General features: G+C 40.5%; 1 protein-coding gene across 3 annotated transcripts in view; it reads left to right on the forward strand.

Moving 5' to 3' along the window:
* disc1 (DISC1 scaffold protein) overlaps positions 1–16,551 on the forward strand; it is a 46,556-nt gene that overhangs the window by 22,370 nt on the left and 7,635 nt on the right. For 2 of the 3 annotated variants that reach the window (XM_076891844.1, XM_076891845.1), the window contains 3 exons: positions 4,311–4,371; positions 12,220–12,463; positions 14,461–14,505. In XM_076891844.1, the coding sequence (XP_076747959.1) occupies positions 4,311–4,371; positions 12,220–12,463; positions 14,461–14,505 (350 nt within the window). Of the gene's footprint in view, positions 1–4,310; positions 4,372–12,219; positions 12,464–13,527; positions 13,564–14,460; positions 14,506–16,551 lie in introns of all 3 variants that reach the window. The other variant, XR_013101402.1, reaches the window with a different exon arrangement.

A 16,551-nucleotide genomic window follows, 5' to 3' on the forward strand; every position in this document is an offset into this window, starting at 1 on the left:
TCTGAAGAGCATCTGAGTGATTGAGAGCGGCACGGTGGTTAAGTGGACTTGGGGGGGGGGGGAAGGATGTTTTTTGGTCTTTGTCTCTGAAGTTTCAGCAATATTGAGTATTTTTTTCTTCCTGTCATTCCATTATGAATTTATCATTGAAAGAATTACTGCAAAAACACAATTGACTGAGGTACCTCTCCAATCAGGCTCCGTCAATCAATCAATCAGGTCTTTTCTTCAATTACATACCGCTGAAACAAATGTTTTATATCCCTACTGTGCCTTCCTTCTCTTCTACGTGCACTGCAAACACGGTAAAGCTCAAAAAATGTTGCAGCTGTTTGGTTTGGGATGTAACGCCAGACTGTCAGTCCACCACACTGGCTCACACTGAAAGCAGCCGACTTTCCATCTTTTGGAATTACTTGGTATTTCTGTAATATTGTATTTTTTTAATTTCCCCTAAAACGACTAGAGTTTCTAAGTATATTTATCTCATGAGCCACAAATTTGCAGCTAAACGAAAACACCAGAGTAAGATGATATATTGCTCGCATATACAAGTGGGAGATGATGGGGGGGAAGATGCATTTTAGTGAAAATGTACTAACCCGGAGTTCCAAGAGGAAACCCGGGGAATAATAGGATGCATGTTTAATGGGGCGGAATTGTTGAGCTGGTGAAGCGTTGAGAGTGCTCTGCACTTTTTTGGGAGACTTCCTCATTGCCGAGGAATGTTGCTTCTTGGATTCAGTTGTCAAAAACAAAAAATATATTTGCAGCTTGCTTCAGTAGAAATATAGTTTAGAGCCTCTTCTAAACAGTTTCTATTTACTGACATACAATGACAGTGAGCATTTCTTAAGATTTCAGCTGAGCAGTTTAGCACCCATCACTTAAAAAAGACCAAAACACAACCCAACTACAGTTTTGCACACACCCAATTACTTGTCAAGTGATTCTTTTTGTTGTGCATTCAAGCACAACCCAACAATATGCTCCGCTATGCCAGCTGCAATCTGTGCATGCTACAACTAGAGCATCATGGGTGATTGAGCATCTGTCCTATATCAGGCTGTCCCTCCGTCAGCTCTGCTGCTGTTAGGTTCAGGTATATATGGTGGGAGTGGCTCCATATGCCTACTGCGTGTTTGTGTTTTACCTGCAGCGCTGTCACACTCAGACAGACCTAGCCAAGCTTAAACACATTCATCACAGTCAGTGCCTTCAGCTCAATTACAGACACACAGTTTTGTCTTCTGCCTTATTATTGCACAGGCTTTTATAACAAGCATGTCACCGGTGCTCTGTTAGCGCAGAGCCGCCTCTAATTTGTTTGACAACAAGAAGGCCTCACAGACGTTTGGGTGCTTTTGTTGTTAAGGCGCTGAAGAAATGACCGCATTATTCACTTAGAGTTGGAGAGCTCTTTGAATGCTCGTGATGCAGGAGGCACTGAAAACACCTTGCCTATATTAACTTTTTTCTGTAAAACCCATAACTGTGATTGAGTTTTGAAATTTTAAGTTCTGTCTATTATTGAATATTCTCTGCTTGACTTTTGGTTTCACCATGTGTCTATTCTTAGCTTTTCTTAGTTTTATTTTCATCATATTTTGTAGCCTAGTTATTGTTAATATTTATGGACATGATTTATAGGTGACTCCTGGAGTTTCAGTTTATTCTTTTTCCTCTCTGGATAAATCTCCATCTCTGTTTGGTGATGTCCTGTTTTACTTTGTTCATCTCTTATTTGTGTGCATTGTATTTAGTTTTATCCTGTTTCATTAGTCTGACTAATTTCAGCTGTGTCTTGTCACCCTGGCGTTTCCGATTTTCCTGATTCCCTGTGTCTATTTAAAGCCTCAGTTTGTTTTAGTTCTCTGTTGTGTCATGCTGTTGGACTGCGGACTTCCTCTTGTGTTTTCTGGTCTGCGTGTCTGTTTGTTTTACCAGGCCTTGGATTATGTGCTCCACCTAAATAAAAAGTCTTTTTTTGCGTTTCCTGAGCTCATTCTGCTCTTTGGGTCCCTTATCAGGACACACTGACAGAAACTTTGTAAACTCTGCTACAGTTGTGACATCCTGCTTCATAGGTTTGTCTGTCACATCAGAGTTTGTAACCATCAGACTCGTCTTTTTCTGTCTTAGAGTGTTAGAGCTATTTAGCTGAAGCAATTTAGCTTCGATTAGTCTAACAAATTCTGATTCATATATAAAGCAAATGACATTGTCGCAGCACCCAGTAACCCATTCTCCACATCCTTCAATGGTGTCTCAGTTCTGCTTGCGTTATGAATGAATGGCCTTTTCGATTTTGGCCGGGGTCCTTGACAGCAATCAGTGATGTTTAATGCCTGCTGAGATCACTAGTGTGAAGGGAGTCTGAGCTCATGAATTTCCGATGTGGGCTCTGTGAACGCCTTTGTGAAGTTCCTTCAACACCAAATATGCCACGGCACGCATCAGGGAGTAACAGAGCGACTGTCTTCTTTATGGGCTTTTTAGTGCCGATTTTATTCGCATTGCCTGCCCATGACAGCAGCCTCCCGCAGTCTTACAGGAAGTGGTAATATCACCCAGTGCTCTGGTTCCACTCTGCGCAGGAGGAGGCTCTGCGCGCTTGATTTCTCGTCCCATTCTATAAAGAAAAGATTATTTTTATCTGTCACGCCTGAAAAACCGCCGTAGTTTTACCACTGGTTGGCATGGCGACAGGACGGCGCACTCTCCTCTGTGTATAGCATGGCAAGAAATATTAAGTAAACAGTTAATGCACTTGTGTGTCAATCTCCCACCTTCATCTGTTTCTATCCGTCTTGCTGTTGTTCAAGCTGTAGCTCAGTTTGGCAACTCGCTCTCTGCCAGCTAAAGTCAGGCTTAATGCCCTCCATGTATTATTCAGCGGCTATCTGCTTGCAAGCTGCTTAACAGAGCCAGCATGAATGGAAGTTGATAGGGGAGGCTCTATCAGGTAGGATAAGATCTCACGTGGCAATTAGAGGGTTGGTAAGTGAGCTGTCTGGTCCACATACAGCAGATATGTGATAGCTTCTCCAGCGGCCTCTGATTGCACAGATTTGGCCACTTTGACTGAAACGAGTAACATCCCTTCCTGTGACTCCCACATTCAAGCCCCCATAAATAACCCAACTAGCTCCATCTCAGCTCTTCCTTCAAGTACAGACAGGAGTGTGTGTGTGCGTGTGTGTGTGTGCAAGAGTGTGGAAAGTGTTTGTCACGCTACTGTCGCTGACATTTTCCTTTTCTTCCTGCTGTGCCTGGCCCCGAGAATATGTCACCCCCAAGCTGATGCTGTCTATTAACCACCATCAAGACAATGATGCAAATTGTATTTCAATCCGCAGACTTTGTCTCTGTGTGAGCAGCCTAAGCGGCATCACAAAACATAACAGTTTCCCAATTGTTTTTGGCTTTCCTAGTTCTTCATTAAAGTTTGTATTTTAAGTAGGAGTATGCACTCATGTAAAATATAATCGTACTCCCTTTAAAAAAATTGTTTTTTACCAAATGTTAGATGAAAATTTTACACCATCTGCTCTATATTCAGTATTTTACTATTTTTCTAGACAATAGCTTCCACTTAGAGTAGCCTCATTATTATTGTCTTGCAGTGTCTGTGATCCTTTGATTCCAAGGTGGGAACCAGTGCTCCCTGGTTCCAATGGATTGTTGAGAATGTATAAATGTATAGGAATAGCTATGTTTTACTGAGGAAGAGTAGGAAGGTTTGGATTGTATGTTATAACTCGGGTCTATCTGTCTATAGATATATATAGATAGCATCTATGTTTCCTATTCCTATTGCGCTCAAGGATTGGAAGCTCCTATGGGCAGGGCATATTCTCATGTTTCATACATGAGCTCATTAACGCAGCTCAGTCCTCCTCTCCATCCTGACTACTGCTCAACCAGCCTCCTCAGGCACAACTCACTGCTGGCAGAAGGGCACAGGAAGCAACATAAGCAATCCATCCAACTTCATGCCCCACAGAAAATCTGGCAAGATATAAAGAACTATGCCATGATAAAATCCCCTTTTATCCTTGGGCCATCTACAGTTTTATCCCCTCTGAGAGTAGAGGCAGTGATCTCTCCTCATTTGTGTGTTTGTGTTAAGAGAAAGCCAGCTGCTCCTCTAAAGTGAAGTGTACTGTTGCAGTTTCTCTGCACAATGCCGTCACCAAGTGATGACAACTAACTTTTCTAACATGTATACCATAGCTATTGATGCGTCAATGTTAACAGTATTAGAGGTAACGTGCTGTTGTTCTCTTTGTTCTTTTTTTCTCACTCAGAAAGCCGCCTGAAAGAGAACACCAGCAAGTATATTGAACTACTGGAGGACCGATTGCACAGGTAAGGCTTTTCTGTGCTCTCTGCTTCTTTTTAATACAGAAGCGAAGACTGTGTTCCTCAGACTAATAAACAAGGAGACGTATATAAAGCAGCAGGCTCCAAGGAATTTCCTCTCACTCCTGCTGTCCTCTAACCAGAGCAACGTCTCCTCAGTGCATCACATCACCTACCACATCATGCTCTCACACCTTTTTTTCATACGCCGTTGTCTCCTAGAGCCCCTTCTCACATTGCAGTCTGTCTCTCACCTACACAATTTGTCTTCCTCTTCCCACCTTCTCACATACCTTTTGTACCTTTTTTTAGGCTTTGACATCAACTCATCTCCCACCTTTCCGCTCTTCCTGTGTGTAAACCATTTTAGACAAAACAATATCTTTCTTCTGACTGGTTCATTGTTTCCGTCTGCGAACTCAGAGGTTCTAAATCACAAAGGACAAGTCATGTTACGGGTTACCACCCATCTCACCTGACTTAAGGAGTGAGCTGAGGAGGTGAGAGTGTGGATCCTGGTGAGCATTTGAGTCCATACAGATGCTTGTGTTTCTTTTATAGTTCAATCACCAGATGGATAGACTCTTTGGCAGACAAACAGCGACTGGCTCTTATTCTACAGGTTGTTGGAGCAATTTTTGTTTTACAGATGGATAAATATAGCTGGTAATGATTTTGTGCACCACATATGAGCTGTTCTTTCCACTCAGTCTATTCTAGTTGTGTTCAGAAGAGAAAAGGTTAGGTGGTATGGGTTTACTTTGAGCTTGCAAAAGCCTTTATTATCACAGACCCTGTTTGTCTACTTGACCTTTGTCTCTGTTTGTGGTGTGTGTAGGGGGGCACAGCTTTGTGTGTTGCATCCTTGGAGAGGCAGGGTCACCTCTTTGGATGAGAGCCAGGACTCAGTGACATACTGCAGGGCTCTTGCTTGTTGAAGGATGCACAGACTGGGGGTCTGAATGGTCAAGGAGCAACATGGTTGCGATCTCAGCGCCCAGCAGGGAATCGTGCCTCAGGACCATCGCTGTCAATAGGGCAGATGGCTGCTTTGTGTTTTGTTTGTATGATGGCAACACTTCTGAGTTTCTAGCAGAGGCATTTGTCAGAGTATTTTAGAGAATGGGATGAATCGCTGCCTAAATATAAAGGACAAAAGAAGGCAAAACGTTTGTTGAGGGCTAGGCACATAGATAGATAGACACACGCACACAACAGATGACAAGCAGCCTACGTAGGATACTATCAAACACAGAAACTGCATAATGAAAGTGTGACACGTTAAAAATATCATCTAAAAACAAGAATAAAATTTAAGACTGAGTATAAAAATGCCAGATGTTACAATACAACTCAGTGGTATCACCAGTGGAGACCTTCTGTCTGTCACTGACAGGCCTTCTGTAAGGAAAGTCTCCGAGCTTAACCTGAGATAACCCTGATGAAACTGACAAGGTTATATATTAAAGTTCTTCAGTGGGCTACAGAAAATGTTATAACAATATAAAACCTTTTCCACAGGCTGAGTGCTGCTCCTCACAGCAACTAAAATTTTCTTCACACGTGTGCCCCATTATACAGCTATAAAAACATCTATAAAATGTTTAAGTCTAAAATCTCCTTTTAATTTTCTTTTACGCAAACCATCTGAGATTACAAATCCTGAAAGCTTAGTACTGCTCCCCGAGGAAACCATCATTAACTACTATTACCAGTAAAACTGGTTTGCAGTGGAGCTGCTATATACTGTGTTCCTGTTTGAACACAGTATATAGTTCCTTTGCTACGAGGGCAGATGATTACATACTGTAAATCATAAGTATTTCCCCCACAGACTCTGCAAAGGGAGGATGTAGACACTATGACCTCAGACACTGATCAGTGAATTGCTTCGAAGCCTCATGTTTGGTGTTATTTTTCATAAGCGAGGGGTGAATCCGACTGAGACACAGAGGATGCTGCTCGGTTGTATGAAAGTGAATTGTACATCACAAGAAGTACAAGTTGCCCTACTTGGACTTTCCCCCAAAGACTTCTTTACTATTGAAGAGTCACCCCCTTCCTGCCATTAGAAAGAGTGCAGATCTGAGACACTTGTGCATGCATCCTTACATCCCTCTTCCTAACTACTTATTTAACTCCATGACTTCCACACTGGCTTCAATTTTCAGAGCCGGGTCAATGATATAGTCACATCACTCTGAAAAAAGAGAATTTCCATTCAAGGACACCTTCTTGGGTGACTGTAAACTAATTTTCTCGGCCATCACATTCTATATTAAATGATTGGCTCTTCAGCCTTAGATCGGCCTCCATGACCAGAGGCGGTCTAGATAAATTCACAAATATAGCTCTGATTTATGGCGTACACCAGTCCCTTCCACCAGCTCCCGCTTGGCACAGTGACACATATTTGCCTTGATTGAATGTGCCGTTTTCCCCACATGTGCATACACCACTAACCCACGCACGCACACACACACACACACACACACACACACACACACACACACACACACACACACACACACACACACACACACACACACAGATGCACACATGCACTCATCATCCACTGTAAATGTTATCAGTCAGCTCTAATGTACATTACCATTGATAGAGTACCGTGGTGATGAGAAGTGAGGAGAGGAGGAGGGGAGAAGGGTGGAGAGAGGCAGATTAGTGTGCTGAGATGTCTGGTCTCCGTGGAGACGGATGGTGTTGAAAAAACCAATTATCTTTTCCTTGCTAAAGACTAGAACAGGATGTTAGAACAGCGCAGATGCTGTAAGTGTGTCATCAGAATAAAAAACATTTTATTCAGATTAGCAGCACCACACAGTTGTTTAATACATTTATGCAGATGTTTCATTAGGAAATGCTTCTCGTTTTTGTCCCTCATTTATATATTCATTCTCCTGTAGAGATTTGAGCGGCATATATCATACGCGACGGATACTGGCACAGAAGCCATTAAATGCTGAGATGTATAGTTAAATTGAAGATGCTCTATGAAAATCTAAATGAGAAAAAACTGGGATAAAATGTGCTCCTCTCTTACTTTTAATATACAAATTCTTGAATCCACATTTTTTTTTAAAGTGTTTGGAACACTTAAGCTGGATTTGCCCATCTGGCTCCTGTAAAAACCTCCTCTAGTCATCCACCAAACAAACCCCTCCCAGTCCTCCATCTATCACACCTCCATCGCTATATTATTAACACCTCTCCACAGCTGGTGTTATTTGTGAGGCTAATGTTAAGGCGAAACATTATCACATCTCCTTTCCTTTCTATTGTGTGAAGTCTTATTTTATAGCTTTTAGGTTTCCTCAAAAAACAAAAATGCATCAATGATTATATTTCCTTTCTCTCACTTTTCTAAAACAACCAAAAAAGGTGTTCATTTTACCCAGAATATGATTTTTATGTAACAATGAACTATGACTCAAAATCTGAGAAAATATTTCATGCTCTGAACCCGATAACCATAGACTGTATATAAAAGATGGTCTCCGCCACTCCGACTCACGTGTTTTGGACTCCCTTTTTTAAAAGTCAAATTTATCATTTTGACTTAAGTCATGTTAATATTTTCAGAAGGAGAAGTGACTGTATTTTTACAAGAGGGTGAAGTTATAACTTACCAGCTAAAGCACCTAACTTAGTTAGCGTGCTGAATTCATAGACCACATGGGTGCATCGCCTAGACACTGCAAAGGGTTGTAGCCCATTTATGGAAGATTTGCAGTACATACACTGCCTATGGTACCAACAATACTAAAAAAAATAAAACAAGTCCTCTTGGTATTAAAGGTATTGTAAATGTCAGTTCTGGTGACATCTCTACAGTTAATAAAGCACAACAAACCGTGTTAATTGTCAATATTAGATTTTTAAGTCGGATGAGGATATTTGGCAATTTAAAAATATACTGTATAGTATACAGGCTTATATATCCTTCAAACACTTGACAGATAAATAGATTTCTTCAACATTTGTTAGTTGTTATATGTAGTCATTTATGATTTCTTACTAAGATTATATGACACTGCAGTTTAAAAATAATCCTGTTTTATTGTCACAGCAGGTTGCGTAGTGTACACTGGACTCCGATTAGCTGGCTCTTGTGTTTGTGCCGTTCCAAACATTTGTGTTGGGTGAATCATACAACGCCCTCTGGTGGACAAACTATGTAATGTCAACACTCATAACATAATTCAAATGCGTTCCTCCGGTCTCTTCTTTACTTGTTAAATTTTCATTTACCGTCCATTATAAATTTGCTGATACTGACAGACTGGCCAATTACTAATGTCAGTTAGTAGTGCACTAAAAATGACCTACTCCTCAAACAACACTCATAAAGAATATGGTGAAGGAGGTGTTGTTTTTTATGTTATGTTTCTGTACTTAATTCTTTATTTTCTTCAGGTCTGTTTATGCTTTTCCAGTTTGTATGCTAGCTGTTGGCTTTCTTAGCCAGGAAACTTTTGTAAAAGAGATTTTTAAATCTCTTAAAGTCCAACTTTACTGGTTAAATGAAAGATAAATAAAAAACAAAACAAAAAAAGGATAAAAAAATGGTCAAAAGGTCCAGTTCAGTGACTTGCATTGGCTGAGGTAGCACCTAGTAGACAGCTACCAGTTACAGCTCACTGCTTTGGTAGTCAAAGCATGTAATATAATTCATAACATAACGTTAAATAATATTAAAACTTAGAGTTAAATTCACAAAACCTATAGGGACAAAACAAAATAAAACTTGTTTTTTTTCCTGGCTGTAAATAAGGTTATTTCTGCTGTGAAGTTGGACATTTTAACACGGGAGTCAAGGGGATTGACTTGCTTTTGGAGCCAGCATCGAGTGGCCATTTCAGGATATGCAGCTTTTGGCACTTGGTTGTTGGCTTCACTTTTCAGCCCTGGGAAGTTTTTGAATGATGGTCAGACTGGATGTGAACCCATAATGTGCCTCTTCTCTCTTGAGACGTCTAACTGAACCCGCTGGTACCTGCAGGACCCGGTCACTGCCCCGTCGTTTAAAAGTTCCAGCAGATTTATAACCCTTCCTCAGCAGCAGTCTGGATTGAATGCCTTGAGGGGAAACAGGAGTCCTGCCAGTCAGTAGTCCCACAGGGAAGCGAAGATACTATAGAAAGAGAGTGTGCCTGTCTGTTTCTCCTCCTTATTACTGGGCCATCAGCAGCACAGCACGCCCACACCCTGCCGCTGTCAGATGGCAGTCGGAACGGCTGCCACCAATTAACCCCGTGGGCGACGAGTTCATACCAGCGGGCACCAGGACGCCACCATCACAGGGATGCTTAGGCGCTAACATGTTGTCTGAATTTTCAGCAGACAGAGCCCTAATGCCAGCGCCAGTTGTTTGTAATGAATTGTGGTTGACACTGAAGAGAAGCCGCTTTGATCGATGTGGCCAGCTTTGACATTTTTAGAAGAATTTATGATTTTTATCCCCACAGAGAGTGATTTATGGGCATGTAAGTTAACACATGTGTGCTCACCCATATCTCTGTGTTGCATGTGTTCCTCTCCACTTCGGAAGAGACAAAAAACAATGGCACGGCTCATTGGGTGCATCCCCACCGTAGCAGAATTCAGAGGCAGCGAATTGGTGATGGGGGTGGAGGTGGGGGACTGGGCTGAGCAATTTTTCTATTGTCTGTCTGCCAAATGAAGGTTAGAGAACGACTGAGAGGCGTGCGTTGGCAGGGTACAGAGGTTGGCAGCCCTTTCAGGCAGGAGATGGGCTGGAAAACAAGTGGCATTCAATTTTGGGGATTTTTTTTGGGCGGGTGATTCAACCCTGAGAGAGAGAAGAATGAACAGAGGGAGAGATTAAACAATGTCATCTGGGTGCATTTTGCCTTTGAGTTTGTTTATATATCACGGAGAATGAGCCACTGTGCACTTTTCAGGTGAAAATACTATTTTATAAGGGTTTGCATGTGAGTTCAGCAAATGACATTGCTGTATTTTCTACCATTGTGAGTCAATCATTTTCAGTTTATGTCTGTGACAGAGTATTTCCTCCTAGGTTGGAATTTGGCATGTGAAGACAGACAGAGGACATTTCTTCCTTTAAGAGATTTGATAAGTCTCCTATAAAGCCATCATCGTCTTCCCTGCATCCTGTCAGCTTTAGTTTGATTTTTCTACATGACATGGATTCACAAAAACAAAGTTGGTGTTAGTTAGTGTGGAAACTGTTGCCTTTTGTGTTTGGTCTAAAAGCCCTAAAATCTATTAAAGGCTCAGAGATCACGGTCATTTGTGAATGTTTAGTTATCTAAAGGTTGCTGAAAGGAGAAGGTCAATAAACAAGAAGATTTTAAAGGTCAGAAGGCCTCAATTGTGACTCAGTGAAGGAGCATTTTATTTAAAGGAAATGGAAAATGGTTTCTGAAAATAAAAAGATCAATGCTTCAATCCTCACAGAGGCAGCGTCTCTCAATCAAGGAATCTCTGTATGTGTGTCTGGTTTTCTTGATAAAAAGTGTATTTGATTGTTTTGATGTAGTGTATGAGGTAATCTGGATGAAGTGTGGTGTCATTTTGGGCATTTTCCCCAAGTTTATATATATATATAGAAACCTCTGCTTGTCGTGACATTTACCTTTGCTTGTTTTGTGTGATCAGCTTAACCTAAATAATGGAACAATGAGATAAAAGTCAGTAACGGTGTAACTCATTTTTAAGTATATACGATCCATTTTTACCTGCTTTAATTAGTTTCTGCTGGGATCTGAGATCCTGCAAAGGTCGGGGAAAAAGGAGTGAAGAAGGCTGACTGATCATAACTCAATAGGTAGATAAAACAATCTCCTTGCCCTCCCAGTGAACTCGTACTCAGTGACCCCAGGAGAAACGAACGCATCCACACCCTCTTTTGAGTAAAGGGCATCCTTTCAGGAGGAATATCGCTCTTGTTACATTTTGTGAATGGAATTTTATTCTTTGAATGATTCACTTCTCATCTGTCACTCAGAGGTTTATGTGCTTTATTTGAAGAGATGCTGCTGTACCTGTATAATAGGAATGTCAAACTTGCTGGACAATGTGGGCCAAATACAGCCCAGTATGACCTTAAGTGCGCCAGACCAGTGACATGCCCCCTTTCTGTCAGTGTAAAGAAGTTTAACTGCACACTTAATCCCTGAGATATGTTAGTATTAGAAAAAAGCAGTGCAATTTCAAAAGTACATATCAGTATTGCTGCATAACAAAGAGATGCTGCTCTTTTAAATGAAAGAAATCTGTTTTCTTTTTACTTTTTGGGGCATAAATTGTAAGAAATAAATGTGTAAAATTGTAAAAACAAGAAGTTTCTATAGTGCTGAAAAAAAAGGTCCTTATCAGTAGAAAAAGCCATAAAACCTTTAAAAAAGTTAAAGCGACAAGTCCAAAATTTATGAGTGTTTGCAGGGTGGATTTTAGCCCCTGGGCCTTATGTTTGACACATGCCTCTGCGGTGATGCGAGTGATGTGCATCAATGTATTATTTTAACATTCTTTTATAGCACACTACATTTTATTTAATAGCTTAACATATAAGATTGTATTTATGTATTTGATTACATGCTACAGTTCAACTATTTGCTATATGTTGTAGTACATTTTTAAAATTTCACATCACTGAATAACATAAAAGAACATACCTGATGTTAGTTTTCCTTCAGCATGCAGACAGCTCCAGATAGCTCTGCTGCTAAAGCCTGTTCTGACCACTTGGACTTTTATGATTTAAATACTGATCTCAAACTTGCACTGAGAGCAAACATCAAGTTCTCTATCAGAATGCATAACATACTTGTCTCCTTCCCTTGCTAGTTATGGGTCTCCCAGCTTGGAGCGAATCTGGGAAGCCGACCTGGAAGCATGTCACCTTTTCCTGCGAGGTCTCCAGTTGCGGACTCCCAGCTGCAGTGGAGCAGACATCGAAGACTTCCCCACTGCAACAGTTTATCCTCCATCCCAGCCAGGCACCAAAGAGGAAGAGGACTGTGCCATGCTGACTGCTTTAGGAGGGCGATGGTGTCCTGAGGCCAACTTACAGAACTCAGAGTTCACTAAGGTAACAGTAAATTGTCTTGTGAAGAGCACACTATGTATAATTCATCTAAACACCTCCGTATAAATGCTGGAATGCTTGACAAAGGCTGGGATTTAGTCTCTTGAATACGAAGGCTTCCCAAGTGACACTTTCAAGCACTGAGGTCTTACATATTTTCTGCACATAACCCATATTTGCCACTGAAAGGTCAAATGAGAACCGTCTGCTTTCAGAAATACTTGCTGTTCTTTACTGTGCTGTGAAATGTAACCTCAAAAAAAAAAAAATCTTCCTGCTCTGTCAGCCTTAGCGCTTGGCTGGAGAGGACAGCTTCAGTTTGTGCATGGAGCCATTGTGAGAGTCTGAGATTCTGCCGACTGCAGTGAGATGAGCAGCAGTCAGTTAGCGCGTTTGCTCGAAGGTATTTCTAAACGAGGAAAATGTGGGCGTGAGGGGGGCAACCGTTTGGAAATACTTTGACTTCCTGATTAAATGCTTTAGTGGGCATGCATGCGTATGTATGTGCGCGTGCACATGTGCGAGTGTGAATTCTCTGTGGCGGTCTATCCCACAGTGAGCTGAGGTCCACTGCCTCAGGGCCGAGTCCGACTCATTCTCTCCTCTTCTCACACTTTCCTCCACCCACGGAGTCTGACTAGTGTGAGATAGGAACAAAGCCAACAGATCCAGCACTGTGTGTGTATGTATGTATGTATGTATGTATGTATGTATGTATATATATATATATATATATATATATATATATATATATATATATATATATATATATATATATATATATATATATATATATATATAGATGGATTGTGCTTCCAAGCACAAACGTTCGTTCTTTTTGGATCTAATATACAGGAAGCTGTAGGGTTTCATTGCCATGTTTAATTCTGCCGCTGTTGCAACCTGTTCAGCTTCTCTCACAGACCTGTCCTTAGCATGCATAAACACACAGTTTTCATTAATGTCTTCTTCTTTCCTGCCTTTCCTTGACCGCATATGATAAACTGCATGAATCTATTTTCTGCTCCCCCTTTTGTCTTTCTTTGCTTTTCTTTCTCCTCCTAAAGCCTGGAACCTCCTAACATTTTACCAAGAACTAAAAGGTGAGACAGCCAGCCATTTCTCTCTTTTGTCCTCATCCTGTGAGCTGTGTTTTCTGTGTAATCCCTCCGCCTGAAACCCAGTGTAGCAAAATACACCCTGTAATATTTATGTTGGGTATGACTTTATCTTTGAATTTCTTTGCAACAATTACAATAAAAAGCTTTTTGGCATGTAAAAACGTTTAATCTTTATATGAAGACTTTTAAGAATAACCTTCCTGTTGTCGCTTATAGAAATAGAAGAGGCACGTTCAGTGGGTGCTGTTTTCGTTCGGCAGCAAACATTATTTTAGCTTGGTAGATATGAGTGTTTTCATCTCAAAGCAACAAACAATAAAAGAGGAGCTTGAAGCTGGTTAATCTTTACAATCTGCACCTCGAAAACTGTGTGAGGCAGATTGTACGCTGCTGCGAGATGTGATTAGAGATAGCAGTGGCAATCCAGTTTATATGAGTTGTTTAAAACTGCAGCATTTGAAACCAATCAGATACTGTGTGAAGAGTTATGGATGGGTCAGTTGTGTTTGCCTCAGAGTAAAGTAAAAAGGCTCTTTTGAATTTAGAATAATAATTAAAACTTTGCTGATTATTTGTTTTCACTCTGCTTTTTAAAACCACAAACAATATGTTAGCCTCCAGTAGGTAGAGTAATTACTTTTCCTTAGTGAAGAATGTAAAATTACATACTTTGAATGCTAACAAAAAAACCCTGCAATACAAACGAGTCTGTTAATCTATTTTCTTGTTGTCAGTTTTGCTGATGAGTAATTACAGCCTCCTTGCATTATGATGATGCTGCACACATACAGTACACAGCCGACATAATTGTATTTTTAATAATTCATGAGCAGGCTTACGACTGTGTGGCCTCAACAAATGTTCCCATTTTTGTTGCAGAAGCTGGAGGAGTTTTTGTTCTGCATGGAGGATAGTCACCCAGAGGTGCGTGATGCTAACACTATCACTGTGTGGTTCAATGTTATCAGTACAATGCTAACATTATCAACAACATGACCCCTGTCACCTGTTTCACCATCTACGTGAGAGGCACCATGTCTTTTTTGCAACATGTTTTTTATGACTGTTACTTATGAGGGATAAGTAACAGTCAATTTTGAGTTTATTTAATAGAAAAAAAAAGGATATTCTATTCATATGTACAGATCGCTTAATTCTGCTGCTGGCAAACTAATGCATCCTCATGAACATTGAATTAATCTGTTAAAAATGCAGAAGGGCAGGTTTTGTGGTATCTACCATGTTGTCCTGCTATCTTGAATACAATTTATGCATGTGGCCACGGACTGGCATTTGTGTGCAGAGGAGGCAGATTTTAAATTGCGTCCAAGCCTTCAAACTCCAGATATGAAGGATCATCCTTATTGTCAGCCAGCTAATGTTAGGGTTGAAATTGCACTTCTCTTTTGGTAAACAGTTTGGTTACATTGTCACATTGTATAAGAGGTTATTTGCCATTCCAAGTCCAGGAATGTTAGATCCACTTAAAAAAATATATCACTAACCTTGGCTAACAGCAGCTAACAGAGGCTAACAGCAGCTAACAGAGGCTAACAGCAGCTAACAGAGGCTAACAGCAGCTAACAGAGGCTAACAGCAGCAAAAACAACAGCGCTTGCTGACACAAAAGTACATCATGTCTTCAAAAACCCACCTCATTGTTGCTGTTGTTGGACAGAAGTGAGCTTTGCTGACTCATCGATTCCTTTTCACAAAGCTTTACAGCCTCCTTAAGTAGATGTGGACGTTTCTCATCCAGCACTGGCAGCTGAGGTAAACAGTAGGCAGAAAGCCTACTGAGCAAAAACTGGTTTGGAGTCATTTTGCTGTGAGATCAACAGTGTCCATAGATTTTCAGGTGACTCTTGGTAAAAATATAAAATTTAGGAAAGTATTAAACTGAAAAATATCTTTTTTTTAAACATTTTTTTATTTCCCGATTTGCTGGCAAATGTTGATATTATTTAAATATTTTACAATAGTGTGTACAAAACAGTCTAGATTTAAGGTTAATCTCTGGGCTGAATATAACATGTTTGTCCTACAGTGGCCACCATAGTTAGGATTACGCGCTTTAATTGGGAACGGTAAGAAAACAGAATTAACTTAATTGGAATCTGCATCTTAGTGACATCTAGTGGTGAGATTTTACACACTGTAACTTTATGTTTGAATTTACACAAGGTCACACAGCCACACAGTGGCTCAGTAAACGGTGGCACTCGCAGGAATTCAAACCAGTAAATGACGCATGTCATGTTTAACAGGTTCTCAATGCTACAACCTGCATTACCAGTGATAACATTTCACCCAAAGCTTCTATCAAACATTGGCTCAGTTACCTTCTAAAATCTATTTTAAGAGACAGCATCAATTTACATGAAATTTTAACTGTGGCGCTGTAGAAGTGAGAAGCCTTCCCCTTTTCTAACTTTATATGACATTACATGTAGTTATTAAAAAGCCAGATACCCTAAAATAGGTAATTACAATAAAGTACAGCGACATTACAGTGATACATCACTGAGTCAGATGATGTGATAGCTGTTTAATGGCATCTTTCCAGTGATGGTGTTGTGATAGCATCGGGAGGAGCTCGATTCTCTGCCTCGCGCAGAGCGTCTGACCTCTTTCTCCTTTCCATAATGACTTTAAGTAAATGATTTCCACTTAGCTGCTGCCCTGCTGCCACAATGGAGATTGATTGGTGTGTGTGAGTTTGTGTGGTCATGTGTGTTGCTACGGTTTTCTTCTAACCTCTACTAATTGTTCTTTTATCCTTTCAAGGTCCTTGCATATGTCTTGTTACACTCACCCATAGTTCTGAACAACAGTAGATACATCATTAAACTGGAATGTTGAATGGTTTCTGTTGAGATTTGTTTGACTGCTTTGCAACAGGTTCCTACATCATACCTCGTATTACAGGAGCTACTGTATACTAATGGTTGTTTTATAATGTTTAACACT

Source organism: Maylandia zebra, linkage group LG13 (assembly GCF_041146795.1).
Source record: "Maylandia zebra isolate NMK-2024a linkage group LG13, Mzebra_GT3a, whole genome shotgun sequence".
Classification (NCBI taxonomy): domain Eukaryota; kingdom Metazoa; phylum Chordata; class Actinopteri; order Cichliformes; family Cichlidae; genus Maylandia; species Maylandia zebra.